Source organism: Brassica rapa, chromosome A09, assembly GCF_000309985.2.
Source record: "Brassica rapa cultivar Chiifu-401-42 chromosome A09, CAAS_Brap_v3.01, whole genome shotgun sequence".
Classification (NCBI taxonomy): Eukaryota; Viridiplantae; Streptophyta; class Magnoliopsida; order Brassicales; family Brassicaceae; genus Brassica; species Brassica rapa.
Genome location: NC_024803.2, coordinates 42605763 through 42630426, shown reverse-complemented (window position 1 = coordinate 42630426; position 24664 = coordinate 42605763). Strand labels below are relative to the sequence as shown.

General features: G+C 34.2%; 3 protein-coding genes and 1 long non-coding RNA gene across 6 annotated transcripts; 2 read left to right on the top strand and 2 right to left on the bottom strand.

Annotated features, from left to right (window-relative positions):
• Positions 1-7357: 7357 nt before the first annotated feature.
• On the bottom strand, positions 7358-8297 carry LOC117128069. Its single transcript, XR_004451227.1, has 2 exons — positions 7827-8297; positions 7358-7612 (listed from the first exon to the last, which is right to left on the bottom strand). It is a non-coding gene; the product is annotated as an uncharacterized LOC117128069 (long non-coding RNA).
• A 3038-nt stretch (positions 8298-11335) lies between these two features.
• Positions 11336-16340, top strand: LOC103843153 (protein NRT1/ PTR FAMILY 6.3). The gene is made up of 5 exons (XM_009119865.3): positions 11336-12449; positions 12642-12819; positions 12909-12948; positions 13121-13695; positions 15227-16340. Exons 1-5 carry the CDS (start codon positions 12338-12340, stop codon positions 16089-16091), a joined length of 1770 nt encoding a protein of 589 aa, XP_009118113.1. The 5' UTR covers positions 11336-12337; the 3' UTR covers positions 16092-16340.
• A 1428-nt stretch (positions 16341-17768) lies between these two features.
• Positions 17769-24661, bottom strand: LOC103843152. 3 transcript variants are annotated; one of them, XM_009119864.3, is made up of 3 exons: positions 23342-23442; positions 22707-22850; positions 17769-19137 (listed from the first exon to the last, which is right to left on the bottom strand). In XM_009119864.3, the coding sequence occupies exons 2-3, from the start codon at positions 22809-22811 to the stop codon at positions 18007-18009; spliced, it is 1236 nt and encodes a 411-aa protein (XP_009118112.1). In that variant the 5' UTR covers positions 22812-22850; positions 23342-23442; the 3' UTR covers positions 17769-18006. The 3 variants fall into 3 exon arrangements, with proteins under 3 accessions (XP_009118112.1, XP_033135459.1, XP_009118111.1); XM_033279568.1 differs by lacking the exon at positions 23342-23442 and adding an exon at positions 23282-23303; XM_009119863.3 differs by lacking the exon at positions 23342-23442 and adding an exon at positions 23531-24661 and having other exon boundaries at positions 17770-19137.
• On the top strand, positions 19144-22544 carry LOC117128068. Its single transcript, XM_033279551.1, has 2 exons — positions 19144-21615; positions 21853-22544. The coding sequence occupies exons 1-2, from the start codon at positions 19395-19397 to the stop codon at positions 22437-22439; spliced, it is 2808 nt and encodes a 935-aa protein (XP_033135442.1). The 5' UTR covers positions 19144-19394; the 3' UTR covers positions 22440-22544.
• Positions 24662-24664: the final 3 nt, after the last annotated feature.

Below are 24664 nucleotides of genomic sequence, written 5' to 3'. Positions count from 1 at the left end.
GCAAGAAACTACTACTTGCCTACTTGGTCTTAGGTACAAAGTCCAAGCCAGGGCATGGAATATTAAAACCGTTTTGCGTTTACATGGAAACATTTACTCTTTAATTTCCCTCATTAACATTACTAAGTTTTCGTAAAATATTCTTAGTAAATGACCTTTTGTGGCGTTTACTCTTACAATAACCAAAGCGAATTTGGCACAAGAAAAAGACATTAACTGTATGTATAACACAATGACGCCTAAGAATCTAATCAACGAAACTGAGTGTGTGTTTTATTCTTCTAATCATTCAGCAAGAGGAGTGCAATGATACAATTCTTGAGTGCAACAAGACCTCTTCAATTCGTTTTGAAATTGGGAATTGAACGAAGATGCCAGCAACCTAATCCTCCTTCGAATTAGTCAAAAGAGAATATACAAATCCTCAAATTTCGAAGTGATATACAAATCCTCAAATTTCTTTCCGTTTTTCAAAATGAAAACATAATCCGACATTTCCAAAAAGAACACCGACCATAAATGGATCATCACAGATGATTGTTCCCAGGAGTTTTGAAAGAGTTATTCAAAAGTAAGGATAATAATTTCCAACATACCACTAACTAACCAAATATTCGTAGTATACATGAAAAAAACCATAGAACTAGGGCATTGATCAACAAAAAAAAATACTGAATAGTTTTAAAGTAATGTTCGGCCCAGCTCACTTTACCGTATTAATCAGGCCTATCTTTAAACCAAATCTATGTTTTGCTTTTACTATAAAAGCCTAATTCCATTCATTAACTGAGCATGACTGGTGTTCAAAAAAAAAAAACTGAGCATGACTCGCGTTAATAGCGGTTTACTAGGCTATGGGTGCGGAACGTCATATTTGCCGACGGTTGCGAAACAACAAATTAAACCTTCGTTACAGACTGAATTGTGAACAGAATATTTTACGTAAAATAAAATTTACGTAGGAAAAAAGGGTTACTTAAGGGTAGCGCCGTAGCGGCCTTGATAAATTCAATCACCGAAAAGAATCTGATAGATTTCGACAAAGATAAATATTGGGCCCATTTGTTAATAACTGTAACAACTAGATTGATGTGGCCCATCAATAAGAGCGGACAGACTTATCAAAACAAGTTGAAATTCTTTAAAAGCAACTGCAAATCAAATCTTAGATGCGAAAACTCGATCGAGATTTTAAGTTGTAGCATTTAAAGATCACATTACTGCAATAAAATATCCTAAAATATGAATCCCAATGTTTATTTAATAAATAATAAGTATATGTATTCATATCATGTTCATGTTTCATTGACGACAATTATTTTCTTGTGCGTCATTGTGAAGTGGAAAATCTAAAATTTCAACGACGCTGAAGTATTATGCAGTTGCGGAAAGTTTTAATTAATGGTAGAACGTTGAAATGTCCATGTAATGTGAGCTTCTAGCTAGTGTCTCTTGGATAACTCCTCGAAGCGCCAATGGAGCTACGCTACGCGGAAACTTGGGATTTCCATGAAAATTTGACTCACAAGTTTGATCTATTTCAACGCTATTATATGAAAGAGACTAGAGAGAATAGTTGCCGAATATTTAACGTTTAAAGTGTTTCTAACTATATTATTTTCTCGAATAGAGAAATTATTATTAAAGTGTAAAAGTTGAATCTTACAAACTAAGGTAAAAGTTCAATACTTCTTGATTATAACAAAACGTAATGCATATGGTGTCCATATTACCCATATATTTATATTAATAATTTTTTTGGTCTCCACAATTATACGTAGTTTACAAAAACAATTAGAGGTATATTATATATTAAGTATGTAGAAAAGTTTGTAAGCTTTGATTCACTCTATATATGTAGTTTGTAGGTTAGAAATATATATTTCACAAGTCAATATTTTGATCAAAATGTATTTTCTGATTTAGTTATTCACTTATTCTACTGCTATCATCCAAGTGAACTTGAGTGAGTTATGGTAGTGGAGTGCATGCGATCCTCTGAGGTGAGAAGCTTCGGTTGTGTATTTATCAATTTTATCATTAGAAACTCACTAACACTCCTTTCTGCTTGAATTTTGTGGAGAGTGTCAAATGTAAAAATGTAGATTAAAAAGCTGCTAAGTTATGTTCGGGCAGTTGGAGGAAATCGTTTTTTGTTTGTTTCGTTTTCTTCGTGAACGCAATTTCGAATGTTTCTTTGTTTGCTTGGCTCGGCTTGATCTCTCGTCTATGTCTTTCAAGTTTGTATTGTTACTTGTAGTCATGTTCGATTCTAAACTGAACGGTTAAAGTATCGATTGTTTTTGTTTTATGTTTTTATTTTATTTTTGCTGTGGACCAAACTTAGAAGTTCTACATTTTGTTTTTAACATTTTCTAAACTTCAATTTTCATTTCATGAAATGGTATTTCCATAACAAAAAACAAGAGTTGCTAAGTTTAAGTCGGCGTAAAATGAATTCACCACCCACTTGCTTAAAGTTTTCAGTTTATTTAAATGATACCATTTTGTAATTTTGAAAGCTAAAAAAATGTAGACGTTAAATAAGCTAACATAAATAGTGACAACTTGATTTTAATTTCCATGAATACTTTTGACATTATTTAGGTGTCTTTTTGAATATTTCTAGCAAACCTATAAAATTGGCTATGTTTTGGGTTGATCAAGTCTCCACCTACTTTTATAGGCTACTTAATATTTTCTTATTGGCTTTTCACAAATGGGTGTCTTCAGTTCTCTTGTATATACTTGAAACAAAACAAGACAATAAGATCGATCAAATATATGTTTTCGCATCATTAGCCTTTAGAAAAAAGGTATTAATTCAAGACGTGGAAACTTCATTGCAAGCTCGTACACATGAAATCCAGCTATAGGCTATCGTTTATGTCTCCTTTTTACGTGGGCTATAGGTTACATCTAACGCACAGAATTTGACTAATATATATATTAGCCTCAATATTTTAAAGAAATCTTTTTCAAAGAAAGAAAGAAATATCTTAAAGATGATTTGTAAGAAATAACTGTTCCCAGAAAAGACTAGGTCAGAATTTAAATACTTCACAAATTTTGAAAATAATCACGACCCTTTTAAAGGTATATTGGCCAACCGTAAAACTAAGCATCTATAATAACCAACAAAAAGTAACAGTAGCTAAATATCGTGACCTTGCTCAAAATAGCAGCTTCTCAACCACTAAATCATATTGGTAGGTTTATATGGAGACATATTAGTTGGGTAATTCTTCGGTTTCAAGGTTTTGGTTTCCTGATGTGGTAGTCAATTGATATAAGTTAAAAGTATGGTTTAAATCATATATAAGCATTCGTCTATATAAATTATGAACCTTTATGTAATTTAATTTCGAAAAAGTTTGATAACAAAAGAAATAAGGGATTGTTGATCTTGGAATTTTCCGCGTTTTAGATATCAATTTTTCGTATGTAATTCTTAATGCTGATGTGTATAAGAAACTTAAGGAGAGACAATAGTTTCCCTAAATAGCTCATGTTCTCTATATATAGTATTAAAAAGGCAATGTAGATTCACAAGTTCACAACATAGGCAATAATAAGTTTTGAAGTGGGTAAGAATCTGTAACACTCAGTTTTCCAAAATTTAAATAATAAAAACTTCAAAGAGGATCTCTTTTGTGTGAATGTGTTGGCCAAATATTAAGGTGCTTATTTCCTGGTGATATCTGGACACCTATATAGAATCTTTTTTTTTAATAAATATTTACTATTATTAAAACATCCCGATAAATGGCATTCAAGTCTCGATTACAAGTTTGATTCGAACAAAATTTTCTAAATCATACATAACGAAACTAGCTTCGTGCGTCCACCACACCGACCTATACAGAATCTTCTGTACCAGTTAAGGTGCTTACCCTCTTGTTATAAGCAACCCCCTCAGTTGAGCATTTTGTCCGTTCATATATCAGATAGTATAATTGACAACTATGCAATATATATCAGTCTAATACCCTTTCTCTACTACTATTATTCAAAATACAAGATATAATGATAATCATAACAGTTATATATATACAGGTTCACATGTTTACGAACGACGATATTACAGAAAATATATTTTATAACACCAATAAGAGAATGGGACCATTATCATTGTTTATAACTGGAACAATGCCTTGAATGTTTGTAAAGTGGATTAAGAATACCATTTTCTTTTCAATTCATGCTTCTGGTTTTCTTTTTCCGCTTAATTACCAATTCATGTAATAATACCATTTTCTTTTCAATTCATGCTTCTAACACTTGATTAGTTTTCACAATGTGAGTGTAGCCGTAAAATAAAATACTTACTGAATATTCTAATAGATCCAAAATGTTACACCGTTTAGATTTGGTGAAATAAACATAGTTACGATAATTCATAATTCGACATGCTTGGAGAATTGATCTCTGACCTAAATCTATAGAGTAACTCCTCTGCAAGTAAAAATCAATAAATCATTCACTACTTGGGTCTTTTCTTAAAATGTTGTTATTATTATTCATCAATATTGGACTCCCTACCATATTTCCTAATGTAATACTAACATTAATTTTCTCATATACTTGTCCAATTAAAAAAAATCGATGTTGATTTATTTTTATTTACATGAGTAATATAATGCACGTTCATTTTTATAATTTCACTCATATTTATGATTTTTTAAAAAAATTAAGAAAACCAAAAAAAAAATCATAGCATCTGTAGTTCTTTTCCTTATATGTACTAGAATCCAATCCGCATTGAAACGCGGCTAATATTTTTTTTCTTATTTTGTTTTACCAAATCAATATAAATGATTGTATGTTCTTATTTTATGTTAAATATGGTTCCAAAGATCAATTGAAGCAAATATCGAATTCTTAATATATTATGGTACTCCTAAATTAGATGAAAAAAATGTAAATGTTGATCGTGTATATATAGTCAAATAAATAATTACTATCATTTTGTCTAGATTTAATTTAATTGGTTTGGTTCTGTTGTGCTTCAAGTTAGTTAGAGTAATCGGGATGTTGTTATTATTGTTATGACATATGATATATCAATTTTAGTAAAACTATATAAAATTTAAATAATTTTTATCATATGAATAAAAATATGACTCTAATTTAGGTTGTGACTGTATGTCACTTTTAGAATAAATAAGAGAGTAAGAAAATCATTTACTCTAAATTTTACCAATCAGGTAAAAAAAAATTCTACCTATTTGTCCTAATTATTTTTGGAAGAAAGTAAAATACATAAAGGCTCAAACAAGAGTAATATCTTTGTTGTAAAAAAAACAAGAGTAGTATATTTACTCTATTTTATTCTCTCTTATTTTTATTATTCTTTTCACCTTTTTTTCTCATTTACTCTATATTTTCCAATCATACTCTTAATAGACTAGATTAAAAATTAATAACTAACAAGATTAGGCCATCAGGGTTTTACCTTATAGGAAATTTCAATTTTCCATTGTGTGAAGAAAATTATTTCATCAGCATCATCATTACTGTCGTAAAAAATACTAGAATAATATTATTAATGTGACCATGTGGACATTAACAAACCATATTTCTCTCCTTTTAGAAGACTACTGTTGTTCCAAAATATTAATTATTTTTATATTTCGATAAATTTTTATATTTATTAGATATTGTGTAACCAATTAATTATACATTTTTTTACTATTAGTTGAATTACATCTAATTTAAATATTAAATAATACTTTTTGAAATATAACCTTTTTTTTGTCACTGACTTTTTGAAATATAACAACTTTCTTAATTGTTGTGCTTCCAAAACAACTTTTTTTAAAAAGTTGGCTCTGCCAAAACAACTTACATTGTGAAACATAGGGAGTAACGTTAGTTAAACATGATCTTTACTTCTTAAACCTATCTAAAATCCAACACGTCTTGCCCCTTGTCAACAAAATATATATATTTTTTAGTTATTTTTGTTTTATGAAAAGTATTGTTTTAACTTCTAGATTTCTAATGTATATATCATACCCAATTCATATTTTCCCCATTATTTTAAGCTAATAACTTACAGTTTAAACCGGGTATATTTATCCAGTGGTATATTAAAGTATGTTTGTAAAAAAATTGAATTCCATATAAAATACGTTCAAACAACACTTTTTACTAAATATATGAGAATAACAAACTATGGCATGTTGACAATAAACAAACAAACTATGGCATTTTTATTTTTAATTTTAAAACTAGGACATTTAAACTGCTATTACATTTATGAATCTGAAAAAATGCTAAAATCTGAATTACATTAATTAAACTGAAATGTTGAAGTATTATAAATCTTGTGCATATTATATATTGTCTAATTACTCGATCGAGATTTAATTTCTAAAAACCGTTGACGAACTTATTTTTTCGTTTATGAGCATTGTAAACGTTTATACAAACGACCCCAATTAAATTGTCTTTGCCTAATTAAATTCAGATATAATTAAATATAATTGTCTTTTGAGAGCATCAAAAAGACCATAATAATAAAGTGTTTGGTTCGTTTCCAAAAGTACGACGTACTTTTAATTTTATTTCCTTTTGCAGTGATGTAAGGCATCTTTCACTTTCGATTCCTCTCATCACATTATCTATTCGTAATCTTTCCTTCTCTTCTTTCATCCATTTTAAACTAATATGTATATATATAAACGTAATTTCAATGCGTCGGCTCTCAAAAAACATTTTCATGTACAAATGTGTGTTCGTTAGGTTCCAAACAGTTGCAATATTCGAATCTGAAACATGTAAACAGACACCATGTAATTCAATAAACTTTGTGGAGTAGAAAGAAACACAACAAACTTATTAATCCTACGTCACTACTTACACCTTAATCAATACATTCTCACATGTAAACTGACACCATGTAGTTCAATAACCTTCTTTTGTATACATATACCATTAGTAATGGTAATACATCTAGTTCTCATAGATGCATTCAAACATGAACTAAATGTTTTCGTAATAATGTTGTTGATCCAGTGGTAAAGGAGTGTTTTGTAGGCATTATCTCCCTCAAACTCAATTTCGTTTGCAACTTTGCATGGACTATTAACCACATTTTCTTTCACCAAAAACAAAAATAAAATTACACCAAAAAATAATAATGCGGGGTAACTTAGTTTTGTCCCACAAAGTCAAAAACATTATATCAAATTTTCGTTATTTAGGATTTGACTTTTTATTATGATGAGAGAGCTTGTGCCGCCCATCCGTCATCATCTAATCTAGTTAACAGTTGTTTCTTTTATTTTCTTCGCTTTAAATATTGAGTCCGACTAGAGACACCTAGATTATAGAATAACTCAACTACGGTTCATTTTTTTTTTTTTTTCCGTCAAGAATTTTATTAGTGGATCGAAAGTCCGAAAAAGAACCAAATCCGAGACTACAACATTCATAAGTAAAAGGTACACAGACAAACCGTTCACTTGCTAAACCAAACTTGGGCCTAAAGCCCACAACAAACCATTACCAACACGGAACAGTCCACCCGTGTCGTAATCGAACCCTCCGGAGCTATCACGACGATTCTACGGATCAACGTCGACGGCATAGACTAACCGGATACTCTCTGTTCCACATGAACAATATACTCAAAGCTCGAGCCAATGAGCCAACACAGTGAAGTATCTACAAGACCGACAAAGCCAACAACCGCCTACAATCTTCCTAATCATTCTAGATACTTTCAAGCGCCACATACAACCGAGTGGAGAAGAAAGTCCTCTGAGACTTAGAAAGAGAGGCAAGAAGAACAACTGAAACGCTCTGGATCGTAGATATACCTGAGAAAAAGCCGGCGATCGAGATGCTAGAGAAGCCATCCCTTCCCGGAGACACAAAGCCAGCGATCGAGATGCTAGAGAAGCCATCCCTTCCCGGAGACACAGAGCCGGCGATAGAGATGCTAGAGAAGCCATCCCCTCCCGAAAACAAAAGCCGGCAAAGCCGATGCAAAAAGAGCTATCGCTTCCCAGAGACAGAGCCGGACGACCACCGAAGAAGAAGGAGCGTCGCCGGAGACTTAAACGATCGAATCACCGATCCGATTCACAAAAAACTTAAAAACACAAGACGAAATTAGACAAGACTAAGCTCAAACTAAAGAGGAGGAGCAGATCCTCCCTCACGTAGCGGCAGTGAGAAGCACGGCCAACCACGGAGGGAGATCGGTGGCTATGGAGTTTTTCTTCTTCTTCTTCTCGTTTTGATGAAAGAGAAGTTTTTTCTTTTTGAACAACTACGGTTCATTTAACTGGGTGAGTATCATTTTAATATTGTTAAATTTGAGTTCGAAGCTGGTACTATCTTGTTATCTTAAAATCACAAATGAGTTCGATATTTCTAAATGTGATTAATTTAACTAGATAAATTGTGTTTTGTTGCTGAGAGCTTCGCGTTCGAATGAGTATATGACTAACATGATTATATTCATAAAACGATATTTTTGACTCCTCAACTTATCTTGATTTTACATTCAAATAAATCGGTAAGCAAAAAAATAATTAAATTAAATCTAAAGTGTAAATAGAAGTAGGTCATTCAGTAAGAAATTGTGCACTTTAAAAAAAACAAAATCTCGCAGAAGCGATCATATAGATACTAATGTCATTTTGCTTGTGGTTTGCAAAGGCAAACCATAACTTCTCATTGTAATAGTTTGTTAACAACTTTATGACCTTGTTCTTTCTCAAAAAAAAAAAAAAAAACTTTATGACCTTGTCAAAAAATCAAAATCAATATGCAGTATATTTGAAATGTAGAATCTCTTATAATCCTTTCGCAAACTTGGTTAAAATCACTTTCACAACTGCCCCTTGAAATTATGAAATTCTTTTGTATTTGCAAGTGCCTACAATGATTTAACCGGGGTTGGGGGAACGTTGTTGGTTAAAAATTACAAATCATACTTAATGAAAACAAAACGTTATGATTTAATTTTATTTATAAAAACCAAACTGAAATGTGACGTCAGACAGAAAAAATATAGTTATTGTTTCACCATTTTGTGACAAGTGGATGTCCTCCATACCATCCAAACGAGTCACATATTTCTCCTAAACACGTTGTTTACTAATTTCATAATGATGAAATCATCAATCCAAGACGCCGAACCGATAACTTTAACATAATCCTCTCTATAATAAGAAGAAACCAATTTCATAACATATATATTCACAATATTGTTTAACATTCTATTATTGAGCAAGTTGTCATTCCAATGTTTAGTCAACCATGGCCTTTGGGATCCTCCGAAGGATTCATACCCAAATATTTAATTCGATACTCTTCTGCTTTGTGATTCAATCAATCCGTTTATAAAATTGAATCTAAATATTTTTTTCTTCATTCGTCACCTGCTAGAATATAAATATCACATAGTTATTATCAGATCATTATGTTTGTCAATGTTACACATTAGACTCAACAGTTTTATTTAAATTATCTATCGAGTTAACACAATATTTTGCTAACAAAAATTATGTACCTTGGCTGACTTTGCCTCGAGATTGCAATGTTACTGCAAAAGTGTTGGTAGCAAATTATATCAATCACTTCAAATCATGTATTCAGCTTTGAAAAGTCACTTGGTTAACGACTCATTTGGAGGGGAAGTTGAGTTTTTTTCTCCGACATGAGATTTTAGGAAGAATAATGATTTATGCTTTAATAAATATCACTGCATATTGCTGGTTGATTATTTTTGAAAATTAATAAGAAAAAAATCATCCCACTTCTGAGTAGTGATTGAATTATAAGAATGTTATATAAATTATAAATCTTAACTTTAATAGTTTATAAATAAATAACTTTTTTTCTTCAACAAACGACTATTCTATTACTCAAATTTGAGGTGGTCTGGGTAACCAGACCGGAATAAATAAATTATGTTTTGCTTACACAAATAACGTTTTATCATTTATCGTGACAAGTTAGATTAATTAACTAAAACTTAAGCTAAAATTAGTACTACTACTACTATATTGTTTTTCGTTTATTTATTTTTTGGGTGTTCGTGCTAATTTTGTTATGGATTCATCCTCTTGAAATGACCGAGTCAATTCTGTGGGAGAATCTCTGGCGTCCCACAACTCTCACGTGCCAAAAAAAAAAACTGGGACCTGCCTGAGATATACCTATAAGTTAAAGTAGCTCCGCCCAAAATTTATGATCCATCCATTTACATCTTTAGTTTCCATTTTAAAATTTAATATTATTATAATCTATTTTATTAATTTTTTTTTATTTTTCTTTTCCAGATCATATATTTATAAATTTAGTTCAATATAGAAGATAATAAATTTGGGTTCATTACTCGTTCTCCCTCTTCTTTTTGGATGGGACTCTTCATTGTCACTTGTCACCTTTGTTCGCTGTTCCGCAATCTTTGGATGTGTACAAACTAATGGACTGTTGGGGATATTTACATATATAGAATTATGAACGCTTTTGTCCAAAAAAAAAAAGAATTATGAACGCTAAAAAGGTGCTTGTTTATGGGTTTTGAAAATTTATCTGCCCGCTTATCGGTGATTCAGAGATTGAGAAGACATAATTCACGACAAAGAATCTACAATAAAATTGTCTGAATTTTATATTAAAGTTTAAAGTTCATTTTATTAGTTTTAGAAACTAAGATAACTTAATGTATGTTTAGTTATTCTTTGTAATATAGTTTCTTACTTTTCTTGAAGTGTTTCAAAAAATGGTATTGGATATGTTACATAGACCTGAAGACTGATCAATAAAACCAGTTAACTTACTTTCTCTTCACAAGTTTAAGATAAATTAATTATTTTATTCCTGTATTTGTTCTAAATATTGTGTTGTTCTCTGTTGTTTCTTTTTCTGTTTTATGCTCTTATTTTCTCAAGAGAGAAAGAGAACCATTGAAGTTGCAAAACTCAAAATAAAAAATAAACACGTGATTATTATAAGACACTTTACATTAATTTATTCCACTTTAAAGTTAGATAATTAAAAAAGTTAATATTGCAACATGATTCATTTTAGTGGCGTTTAAGAAGCATACATTTTGAGCCATTAACTCTCAAGCTAGACTTTCCCATAAACACAAAGGAAAAAAAGTTGGTACATTTATGTAATAACAATTATACAAATATTTAGTTTCAGTGTTGTATCAAATACATAAGTTAACTTTTATTAACTTCCGATAAGATATTTTGACAGATTTTCATACGATTTTATGGAATTCTAAAGTACTACTTGATAAAGGTATAATTTGAAAATGTGCAAGTATTTCTGAAAGTTCTTTGCATGTCATTTTTTTTGTTTTACTTTGGATTAGAATCGTTTGTTTACCTGTGAAAGTGAAATTATTGCACATGAATTTCAATTGAGGAATATAAAATCAGAATAAAGATTTAAAAACAAAATAGTATCCATACACCAACATGATAATAAATGATATATATATCAACTAGGTTTTCACTTTTGTAAAACCTACCACCAGTTCTTTTAAAGAAAAACAATAAAATCAGAATATGTTACAATTTTCAAAGGAGGAAACAAACAAATCTAGCATTATCTAAAGACATGCTCTGAACAACAAAATGGACCTACAAGAGCTAGATATTTAGCAAACGAAAAAGAAATGTACAATAATGCAAATCAACAATAACGAAAATGTTATTTAGCATAACATAATAAACATGCATTTTACCGCCTCAACCAATTATTTTGAATTATTATTCATATCTCAGCCGTAAAATAAAAAAAATTGGTAAAAGAATATAAAAGACATATTTTATGAAAATAAATAATACTCGAATAATGTTTTTTGTTTTTACATGTTTATTGCCCTATTTTGTCAGAGACATAATAATGGCTCATGATGGTGAGTAAATTGATGCGCCTGATGCCCATTGATTCAGTGACAAAATGACTTTTAACTTAAAAAGTTCATAGAGTCCTATAGAGTCGGAGGAAGTGGTAATATTTGGCTTTGCTCTCTCAGTTTTCTCTTTCTACCTATTTATTATTTTTATATGATAATTGTCTCCCCAATCAAACAACACTCATCAGAGTCACACATGTGTCACTTTTTTTAATTTTGCATAAAACTCTAAATAAAAAAATGTTTTTTAACTCGGGAAGTTTCCCAGTATAAATAGAGGTATCAAGAGTCCAAAGATGAACACCTTTAAAATCACCAAAGAAACCAAAAGCTCTAAAACAAAACAGCCTTTTCTCTTTGCTTGTAAACCACTGTCCCCATAAGAACAGAAGTTCTAAGAAAAATTGAAAAAAAAAATCTTCCATCAATCTTCAAGATATGTCTCTACCTGAAACTAAAACACAAACCCTTCTCGATGCTTGGGACTTCCAAGGCCGCCCAGCCGATCGTTCTAAGACCGGTGGATGGGCCAGCGCCGCCATGATTCTCTGTAAGTATAATCACATACAATAAAGTTTGGAGAGCAAAATCTACCAACAGTATATATGCAAAAGACAAAAACAAAGGAACAGTTATGGCCGTTTAGTACGTTATATGTTTATTCTAAATGGGTTGGAGTTTCTTCTTGTGGGCATCATTTTTTCCTGGATCTATCTAACTTCTTGTTAATAATTACTTGAAGGTATTGAGGCGGTGGAGCGGTTGACGACGTTAGGTATCGGCGTTAACCTAGTGACGTATTTGACGGGAACTATGCATTTAGGCAATGCAACGGCGGCTAACACCGTCACAAACTTCCTCGGAACTTCGTTCATGCTCTGTCTCCTCGGTGGCTTCATAGCGGACACTTTTCTTGGAAGGTTTGTATATAAAGTTAAATAAGTTCATTACGTTTTATCTTTTCTTTTTAGCTCATGTTGATTGAGTTAATTAATTTTGTTTCATCTAGGTACCTAACCATTGCTATATTCGCCGCTATCCAAGCCACAGTAAGGACCTTACAAGTCCCTTTCACCTTGCCAAAAATTATAGCAAAGAAAATCAAGAAATTGTAATTATTGACTAGTTTAATAATCGATCAAAATAGTAAACGACATAAGTCTTTATTTTTGTTTAGTTTTGCCAAAAAATTAATTTTTATGTGATGACTTTGACTATTAGGGTGTTTCGATCTTAACCCTCTCAACTATCATACCGGGACTGAGACCACCAAGATGCGATCCAACGACCTCGTCTCATTGCGTACAAGCGAGTGGAATACAACTTACGGTCCTATACTTAGCCTTATACCTTACGGCCCTAGGAACTGGAGGAGTGAAGGCAAGCGTCTCCGGTTTTGGGTCAGACCAATTCGATGACACTGAACCGAAAGAACGGTCACAAATGACATATTTCTTCAACCGTTTCTTCTTTTGTATCAACGTCGGTTCTCTTATGGCCGTGACGGTCCTTGTCTACATACAAGATGATGTTGGACGTAAATGGGGCTATGGCATTTGCGCGTTGGCAATCGTGCTTTCACTAAGCATTTTCTTGGCCGGCACTAATCGCTACCGGTTCAAGAAGTTGATTGGTAGCCCGATGACGCAAGTTGCGACGGTTCTTGTGGCGGCGTGGAGGAATAGGCGGCTCGAGTTGCCATCGGACCCGTCGTTTCTATATGACTTGGACGATGTTATTGCGGCTGAAGGTTCGATGAAGAGTAAACAAAAGTTGCCGCATACCAATCAGTTCCGGTATGATTTCTATATCATCTAATATATTAACCCTGCTCATTTCATTAAATTTTAAACAGAATACTAAAAGAAGCAAATCCCACCTAAGATTCCTAAAGGTTAAAATATTTTTAAGATTCAAATTTGACAATTTCTATTTTGTTAAAAAGGTTAGAGTCGAATAAATGAGATGTTGGTTAACTGAACGTGATAGTATAGACTCGGGAATGTGAAATTAAAAGTGGGGGCTGTGTGGGTATGAAATAACTCCAAAAGGTCGTGTCCTTTAATTAAAAGGGGACCACACATATTTTCATTATATGCCTACTTGGCATTAGAATCCAGTTTAAAGGGATTGAATATTTTTTTTATTGAAATAAATATTATCATAATAATATTAGAACTCGACCATACAACGAAACTGGTCCATGACATGAGTTTTACAGCTAATTACATTTTTTTTCCCTTATACTTGTATCTATGTGTGTACCTACGTTAGATAGCACGTCAAGTTCAATACATATAGGTAAGAAAATAAGAGAAGTCATTAGGGATGTGCAAGTGGAGTAGTATTCTCCATCTTAAAAAAAAAAAGTATTCTCCATCTTTACTATTTACATAGAAATGGACAATCTTAGAAAATTTCACACCTTCTGTTGAATTAATTGTCCACCACAAAAAGAGAGTAGCTTTAGCCACAAGTTGTGGTGACATCATATTTCAATTTGTTTCATTTTATCAGAGTATATTGTTATTGTATTCAGTAGATTCTCTTGCTTTAAAGCTTAAACATATGGACTCATATACTCGTGATTCTTCCCCCCTTAAGTACAGTATCTTTTTCTTTTCTGTTTTTGCCAACCAAGTACTGTATCTTTTATGCATCAATCCCTATGCATGCCTAGGTAAACACACTAGAATCCAAAAGAATCAAATTACTTTTAATTCTAGAAATTTATGAAGAATCTTTTTACCATCTCTAGATATTTTGAATTTCTCCTAGTTTGGAATAATAGAAAAAAAAAAAGAAAAAAAAAGAAACGACAAGTTAGGGAGACATTGGTTTGTCTTGTAGCAAGAACGATCATGTTTCGTGTTGTAAGACCTCCACTACTTTACACACCTCGACCGGGCCAGACCCCATGTTAGGCTTCAGAATCCTATGGTCACGTGCTTTGCGTGCTCTTTGCTTCATTCAATTTGTCTATTTTGAGAATTTCTAAGTTTACTGAAAATTTTAGAAAAATCTATTACCTTTTAGACCTTTTCCCTATTTAAAATATTTTTTTTTAAAAAAATAATTTGCATATAGGCGCATATTGCTGTTTCTTGCTACTTTGAAAAGATTCCACGTAACTATCTTATCTCTAGAAGTCCAGATTATTCACATCATGTTGATACGATGCTTAAGCGATTTTTTTACTTTTTTTTTATTTTCTTGCTAAAGCTTAAGCGATATTTCAAAAAGAATATATGTTAGGCCTATTTTTAACCCAACAATCCACTTCCTGTTATATTCTAATCATTCCTTGTATTATTTTTGATACCACAGGTCATTGGACAAAGCAGCGATAAAGGACCAAGAAATGGCAATGACCCAAAACGTATACAACAAATGGACACTATCAACAGTAACTGATATTGAGGAAGTGAAACAAATTGTACGGATGTTACCAATTTGGGCAACATGCATCCTCTTTTGGACTGTCCATGCTCAACTAACGACATTATCGGTCGCGCAGTCCGAGACCATGGACCGTCACATTGGGAGCTTTGAGATCCCTCCAGCCGCAATGGCCGTATTCTATATCGGTGGCCTCCTCCTAACCACCGCCGTCTACGACCGTCTCGCGATTCCCTTATGCAAAAAGCTATTCAACTACCCCCACGGTCTGAGACCTCTTCAACGCATTGGTTTGGGTCTCTTACTTGCAGCCATGGGTATGGCCGTAGCTGCTTTGGTCGAGATCAAACGTCTTAGAACAGCACATGCCCACGGTCCAACAGTCAAAACCCTTCCTCTAGGGTTTTCTCTACTCATCCCACAATACCTTATTGTGGGTATCGGCGAGGCGTTGATCTACACAGGACAGCTAGATTTTTTCTTGAGAGAGTGTCCTAAAGGTATGAAAACAATGAGCACGGGTTTATTGTTGAGCACATTGGCTTTAGGGTTTTTCTTCAGCTCGGTTCTCGTAACCATCGTTGAGAAAGTCACTGATAAAGCTCATCCGTGGATAGCTGATGATCTCAACAAGGGCCGTCTATACAATTTCTATTGGCTTGTGGCAGTAATTGTTGCTTTGAACTTCCTCGTTTTCCTTGTTTTCTCCAAGTGGTACGTCTACAAGGAGAAGAGACTAGCTGACCTTGGGATTGAGTTGGAAGACGAGCTAGACATTCCCATGGGTCATTGATGAGATGATGAATATTGTGTCTATGTTGATATGTTTGAATTTGATTTTGAATTTGGTGGTATATTTTATGATGTTTTTTTTTGTGAAACATTTTATGATGTTTTTCTCAGTTACCTTTTGTTTCTGATTCCACAAATAATGGATCGATCTATATGGGAAAAAGTCAAAATTTTCCTATTTGGTTATGTATAAAAGCAGAAATTGTAAAATTTCTAAGATTTAACGCAATTAACGTCTTTTTTGTTTGAATTTCAAGTTGTCTGATTCTTTCAACTAGTCATTTTTGATAACTTGGTGATTACTGGTTGAGTGACATGAATTATTAGGGAGATAGTCCAAAATATCATTTATTATGGTCCCTTACATTACACTAGTTAATTTTATATGATATTTTAACTATGCTGACGATGGGATAGGAATTATTGGAATCACATACGGCCAGTGTGTGTTATACGGAGACGTATATTACTAACTATTACAATGATTACTTTGCCAGCATGGGAAATTTAATTTCTTCATATGCAACATAGAGTGAGCTAGCTGGTTATAATTGGATTAGAACGCCTAATTAGTGGCGATATTTTAGTTTTAATTAAGATCTTATAATGAAAGAATTACAAATCTTTATATTAGCAATTAAGTTTTTAAAAGTTTCTGTTAGCACAAACTATATATGTATATACTTTTAAGGGGAAAATCACATTCAATTAGCAAAAAAAGAAAATCACATTCAATATCAGCTAGGTCTCTCCCCCTAAAAAGATCAACAAGAATTTTTTTTTTGTTTAATCTACAGTTTATTGTTTTGAGAAGTTTAGCAAATAACTCCGCTATTATTATCTTTTTCCGACCAATTATTGATTTGCGAACTGGCTTGATGTCCCTAAAAGATAGACCCATCATGCATTTGTTCCATAATCACAGAAGAGCTAAATATCTGGAACCTTGTTGCAATTTATCTATGTGCTTGCGATATAATATAGTAAGGAATGCTCTGTGCACGTTTGTTTGTCTCCCAACTCGAATCTAGTGTTCAGATATGAAATGATAATTATTATGATTTCTCAAATATCCCCCACCCAGTCACATAATTTCAAATTTGTTTATTGAGACAAATATTATTTGCTCAACACTAATAACAAAGGAAACAATATATTAGATTCAATGTCTTACTAGTTAGTGCTTAGTCCAGTAAGATGATTAAAGTTCCCTACATAATTAACATAATAATTTTTAAAAATTTGATCAGAAAATACAAAAAAAAAATCAAGGAAATAAAGTTCACATACAAAGTGGCATTGCAGGTTAGAGCATGGTTATTGGGAGGTTTTTTAAGGTGGGATTCTTAGCGGAATATAAGAACTCGTATTTAAGAGCCGATTCTTAACCTTTTAAGTTAAAAGTTAAGAAACATGTTCTTATATTCTGTTAAGAACCCCACCTTAAGAATCTCCAATAATCATACTCTTAGAACACTTAACTAATCCACGCTGAGGTAAAGTTGGCAACAAGTCTAAAACTACAATTTAAAAATGTAATTACAATTTTGACCCAAAAATGTAATTACAAGAAATTAGAGGCCTCTGAGATAAATGGGCCATGGCCCATAAATCATAGTTTAATGTTGGATTACGAACTATTTTGCACGTTTCAAGATTCCAACAGACTATTCCAAACTTCCAAGAACACATTCAAGTCTATTCATATTAAAACGTTAATTTACAGACCAGTAGCTACTTAAGTATCCTTTTGAGCAAGAATAAGAAACATAATGTCATTGGCTCATTAGCTTTTTTCTCGTATCATAATCAGTCGTAAATTAAACAAAAAAAGAGACTGTTAAAAGAGTACACAATGAAGCAATTGTAAGATAGAATCTGAAACCCATAAAGATATATAAAACTCATTCATGTTTTCACCTTCTTTTACCAACGTACCTCTGTGACACTAAACGTTTGTTTCTCAGGTTTGCTCCAAGTTTAACATCTCTCGTTTTCCCCTGCATCTTCTTGTACTCTCTTGATCTAAAAACCGCTTCCAAGATGTTCATGTCTTCGCGTATCTCGTGCCTAGAGAGCGACGTTAAGCTAGGGAGTACCTCCTTCTGAAAGTGCTTCATTCTCCTCCCTCTTCTCAGCTTGAGTCCAAACTCTTTGTTGTCCTCTCTTGTGATGTTATTAAGCTTATCCATAGCCATTGATGACACGCAGAACTCTTCTTCCGTGTTGGTTTCGCTTATTCCTAACGTGTGTAGCTCATATGAATCACATGAGAAACATCTTGGTTCCACGTTACCCTTCTTTGGTTTGTCTTTATTTTGATATGAAACTGCTGATATGTGGACTAATGATTCAGCTGCCATTAGCATAACTTCAGAGAACTCTTCCTCCTCCTCCACCCCCTCATTACAACATTCGTTCTCTGGTAATTCAGGAAACTCAAGCCTGGTACGGCAAGAAGGATCCAGTGAACCTCTTCTTAAGTTGTTTTCAGTGGTGCAGCAAGAAGTATCTGAAGCTGGAGACTCTGTACCGTCCTTTTCATGTACATTTTGGCATTTAGGAGAGCTATGTGACGTAGGACCATCATCTACTCCACTCTTCTCGCAGCTTGTTTCAGTCTCTTCGACGTAAGGACAGTTGAGATCTTGTAAGAAACACAAGTGAGGCTCGGACACCAACTCATCCGGGGTTGTATTAAGATCTAGTAAACCTGCACTACCATCTTCTACACGAGATTGACCCACCACCTTCAGACTGTTTGAGCTGATCTGACCAGCTAAGCATGACGGTTCTGTTTCAGGAACATAGCTAACAGAATCTTCATCCTCTGTTGTGGGAAGCTCTTCAAGATCAATAACAATTCTTGGGTCTCTCTTGCCACTCCAGTTTGTGTCTAACGCTTCTCTCTCCTTATTAGCTTCAGACGCTGAATGAAATCCAGTCTCTACATAAGCATAATGATCTGCAGGAAGCCGAAGATCAATATCTTTCATCTTCATAGACCCATCAACAGAGTTGGAGCTATTGCTATTCACCGGATACACCTGAAATAAAATCTTATCAAGATCATATATTTGATAAGCACTAACGGGCCTCGGGAGATGGTTATTGGGCTTCTGAAGTTATCAAGTCAATAAACCTTTTATTAGTCTATTTAAGTCTTCTGTATTGTACCAAAAACACTTATCGAATTACGATCACAAATTATCAAGAGGATTCCTCCTCAAGCTTTCTTTCTCCCTCTTTCTCTTCTCATCTTAACTCTTCCTCTGATCTTCTCCCCTTTCTGTTACAAATCACGATGAACCCTGATCCGGGTTTATCAATGGTATCAGAGCACAGTCATCCTCTTGACAGTGCGTTTCCGGATTCAACATCGAACTCCGAATGGAGGGATGAGATGATGGCTCTATTGATCAAATGGAGAGCTGAAGATAAAGAGCGATTCATGAAATGGAGAGCTGAAGATCAGGAGCGCCAGCTTAAATATGATAATCTGCGCCAGACATTACCGCAGATGACGATGAAGACTGATCTCGATCCGGTGGAGAAGACTCACAAACCATCGGGGAATTTCGTCGAGCAGATGATGTGCGACCCTCCAGACAAAGCACTTGACGGAGATCGATTTGGGTTCGCGGATGGTGATTCTCAAGTTCATAACACATTTATCCCTAAAAGGTATGAAGATCTAAAACGCTATGGAGGTATCAGGTTCAGAAGGATTCCGATCAAGCTAATCTACCACAAGGCTAGGTTTAAGAAACGGAAAAGACGGCTAATAAGGGGGAAACGCGAGCTTTCGGTTTCACAAAAACTGAAGATATCAACAAACTCTTTGCGTTTGGTTGTGAAGAGTGTGAGAACGAAGAAACAGTACCACCGGAAGAAGAGAGCCACACAGATTAAACTCGCAGAAGCTTGTAAGAGTTTAGGAATGTTCTGTGAATCTTCAGGTTATAGGGATACTAAAAGGCATTTTCAGATCCGTCTGGGAACAAGAAAGATCTGGGAGACAGGAGTGAAGCGAGAGACTCATCCCTTTGTGTATGGGTTTACTTCTCATACTCCTATGGATATTGATGGTCATGTTGATACGTGGATAGGAGATCAAAGTATCTTTGCTGAGGAGCTTAAGGCGCTAGATCATGATGATAATGATGCTGTGATGGAGTCTTTGCAATATGAAACGTCAGTGGTGTCTGAATTCAAGGAAATGGCCAAGTGTAAGCGCCATAAAGTTCAACAAAAGTGGGGAAAACGAGGGTTTCATAAGGTTCGGTTCAAGGTTATACTTCACCAAAGAAATAAAGTTGCAGCTGAGAAAGTTACAAAAGGTGGAGAACCTTTCAAGCTGGGAAATTCAGAATCGCTTCACACAAGAAGATCCAAATACACAAGAAGGCTCTTTGTCAAATGGTGCTACTTTAAGGCCAGGAAGCGTAAACAGTATAAAATGGGTTTTATTGCTCAGATTGAGCATGTGCTGCCTGACAGTAGTCATGAGAATCAAACTAGAGGGCAGGGAAGGAAAATTTACCCTGGTGGTTTTCAGTTTCCACAATGGCCACAATTTATCAAGAGTTGCAGTAAGATTTACCATGTTTCTGGTAGTGCTAATCTACAAACCGAAGAAACAGGGGAATCTCACAAAAGTATCCAGTTCGAGTTGTCTCTTTTCAATGGTAAAATAAAAGGTAAACCCCCAGAAGGTGATTCAGAAAACAGAAGAGAAGCATTAGAGTATAAAGTCTCTGTTAGTGAAAATGGTGGGTCTAACTTGGAGTTGATTGGTGGAAATGGGACTGACAATTTCAGCTTCTCTATATATGTGAAGCAACAGACCGGGAGGCTTGTGAAGACTTTTTGTGGGAGACAACTTTTGGAATTTTGTTTGGCTGTTCAAGTATGGGAACCTGGTGGGAAGTCAGATAAAGATGTTCAACTTGTCGATGTTCATTATCAGTTCATCAATGGAAGAGAATGGGATTTTTTGGAGAGTGTTGAGGAATTGAGTAAGGTGGAACCAAGACCACCAGAAATGATTAAGCCCAAAAATTTGGTTTCTCTCCTTGATACTGGTGCGTTAGTGACGGAACTGATCGAGGATTGCAACACTGATGCGCTCATGGTAACGGCTTCTATCGTTCATCAACTTGAGGACAAGTTGGTTCTCCACCGGGGGAGTATTGATAAGAGGGCAGAGTTAGAAAAGAGCAAGGTTGAGCAACTGAGAGAAGTAGAAGAATGGCTTGCGCATGCATTGCAGGCTGTAGGGCAGGAAATGCAGAGAAGGGTTTATAAGAACCGGTTAAGGCTGAGAAGGGTTCTTGCTCAGGTAGGAGAACTTGAAAATCTGAGTTTGGTAGAAGCATGTGAAGGGACTTATGCAGGGATTTCCTATACGGGTGCGGCTGTTGGAGATGTATGGGATATCATAGCTCATATCAAGAAGTTCTTGGAGATTGAGAATGGGTTTGGAGTTGAGATTAATATGGGGTCGTGGAACTTTGTTACAAAAGGCGTCTGGTCGTGCTTGTGGATATCGGTGAAGTATAATATTCGTCTACGCCACTGTGTTAGAGGCGTTTGCGTTTCACGTCCATTGCGGGGGTTTCAGGTATATAAGATCAATAAGGAAGCAACTCTGAGCATAATGGATGTCAAGTTGACGATGGAGTCCTCGGGAGAGCATGTAGCTGCAATCTTCACCCACAAGCTGTTTCACTTACCGAGGCCTCCCGAGTGGTATACAAAAGGAGCAACGTGGTGTTCAGTGACAAGGTTTTGGTTCAAGATATCAGGCTGCTACTATATATTCAAAGTTGAGAACCATTCAATTTCAGTCTCTACGTATGAAGCGTTTCAGTCACCAAGACCACCGGAGCTGATTCTGTTCATAGTGAGATTTAGGCAGTGGAAGTCAAAGAAGCTAGAATCCGGGGTAGTAGAGAACAAAACTCGAGCTATGTTGAGTTCAAACGACAGGACTTGGTCACAAGTGTATGGTGCTTTTCCCGGCATCATATTTTGGAGGACTTGGTGCAGGAAGCTTATTGAAGATCAGTCAAGGGTGGGCATTCTCATAGCTGAAATGGCATCACTTACCAAAGTTGCTGGAGCTGTCTTGCAAGGACTGAGTTTATGGATTCTAGCCGAAGAGCAGGTGCAAGGTGGAGGAATTGAGGAGGAGATATTGAGGATACTCAACAGGGTTACTGCTCTCCTTCTAGAGATTGCTTATGCCAACTTGAGGACAAGTCGGATCTCTAACGGGGGAGTATTGATAAGCACTAACGGGCCTCGGGAGATGGTTATTGGGCTTCTGAAGTTATCAAGTCAATAAACCTTTTATTAGTCTATTTAAGTCTTCTGTATTGTACCAAAAACACTTATCGAATTACGATCACAAATTATCAAGAGGATTCCTCCTCAAGCTTTCTTTCTCCCTCTTTCTCTTCTCATCTTAACTCTTCCTCTGATCTTCTCCCCTTTCTGTTACAAATCACGATGAACCCTGATCCGGGTTTATCAATATTCTAATGTGGTTCTTAACAAGAAACATCAAAAAGGTCAAAAACTTTGGACTAGACTAGAATCTGAATAAGCTAACCTGTCTCCCAAACAGAGTGACTGGATTCTGATTAAAAGTCTCTTTATACGGTACATCATGTTTCTGTGACAACACTTCTTCTTTGGACAAACCGAAGAAGTACATGGCTTTCTTCCTCTACGATCTCACTCTTTGATCCTGTCCCTATCAAATGGGAACAATGGAGACGCAGATCGCAAACATGAGATGATCAAATACCTTAAATCAAAATGCTCAAAGGAACAACATTGACCATATAATACATTTAGAACCAACAAGAAAATTAGCTACTAGAGCATACACATTGAATATTTATTCTGTAACTTGAATCGTTTGAACCAAGAACAAGATCAAAGGCCATGGAAGTAGAACAGCAAGAGCAATGTGCATCAAAATTAAAACACACAAAAACTACACTTAAAAACCTCTACTAAACCTTCCTAATATGCATATATTAATTACCGCAAACAAAACCAAGCTTCCATATACGGGTTTACAAAATTATATGATTTAAGTATTTATCTAAAAACCTGCAAATAAGTAGTAACCCTATAATAGAAGATTCCATAAATGCTTTGATCAGAAAAAAAAGGAACCATATATATAGCAGAGGTTGGTTCGTTATTCACAAGAACATAGATATACAAAGTACATACATATGTTTTCGTAAATCCAGATTCAACAGTTAGAGAGAGAGCTATAAGGGGAAAAGGAAAAGCATCAACCAACTTCATGACGAACAAAAAGCATAGTACAACTTGGGGCTTCATATATATATATATAAAATTATATAAATAAGAAATAATAAGTCGATGAACTGTTTTTTTCTTAAAATAAATAATTACCCTGAAAATTAGCTTGAAGCTTTCCAATGGTAAGATTGAGGAAGCAGATCTGGGAGACGGGAAAAAAAAGGAGAAAGAAGAATAAAAAAATATCACAAAAGAAATGGTCAGGTACGAATGGTTATTGTCTCCATCAATATAGATAGATTATACATACACACATATATAACGTGTCTGTAACTATCACATAATATTTATAAAAATTATTTAAAAAACTAGACCATGAGGAGGCAGAGAGATAATAGAGAGGAAGACTCTCAAAAATCTGAAAGAGAAAAAAAAATTTGAGAGAGAGAGAGAGGGGTCTTTAGTGGTTAGTGTTCAACATCAGAGGATGTATCTTTTTCTTAGATTTATATTTAACTTTTTTTGTTTGGTTATTATTATTATCGACAAAGATTTTAGGATTCCTTCCTTTTTCCTTTGTTTACTAATTGTGACCCAATGGGGTCTGCTTTAGTCATTTAGTGACAAGTGACGATAATGGCAGTATTTTAAAAAATATATATATAGAGAGAAAACTAGAATTATTCTAGTATATACTACTAATAAAACTGAAATGAGAAAAATAATTAAAAATATAGTTTTTGTTGCAGCTGGTCGTGAAGAGGAGATTTTGGTCAGATCTGTATGAGTTGAGGTAAAGAGAGAGGACCAAACATGGGTGTGAGACAGTAGACCATACATAGTTTCGAGACAGTAGAGGAGGCTTTGTAGCCCAGTTTCCAGCTTTTACCATCTAAGGGCCCACCATTTATTATTATATAATCATCATAAATTATTATACTCTCTCGTTACGATCTTAAATTTTTTTATAATAATTTGTAGAATTGGATGGGATCCATTTTGCTCGATTCGACCGTGTTACGCGTTTGGGGTACGTATAACTCGGAAAAATTGTTACCATCTTATTTTGCGTTTTTTTAAAGTATTACAAAAGTGTAGTTATACGTTTTTATTGATATGTGGGTTTTTGTTTTTGGTTTTAGTTGATTAGTATTGAATATTGAGTTTTTTAGGAAACATTTTGAAATCAGAATCTATTGAAATATATGGAAATTTATCGGAAACGCATTTCTTCGAAATTTTCATTTTGAAGACGTAAAAAACTGACTAATTTGTCATTTGATGTAG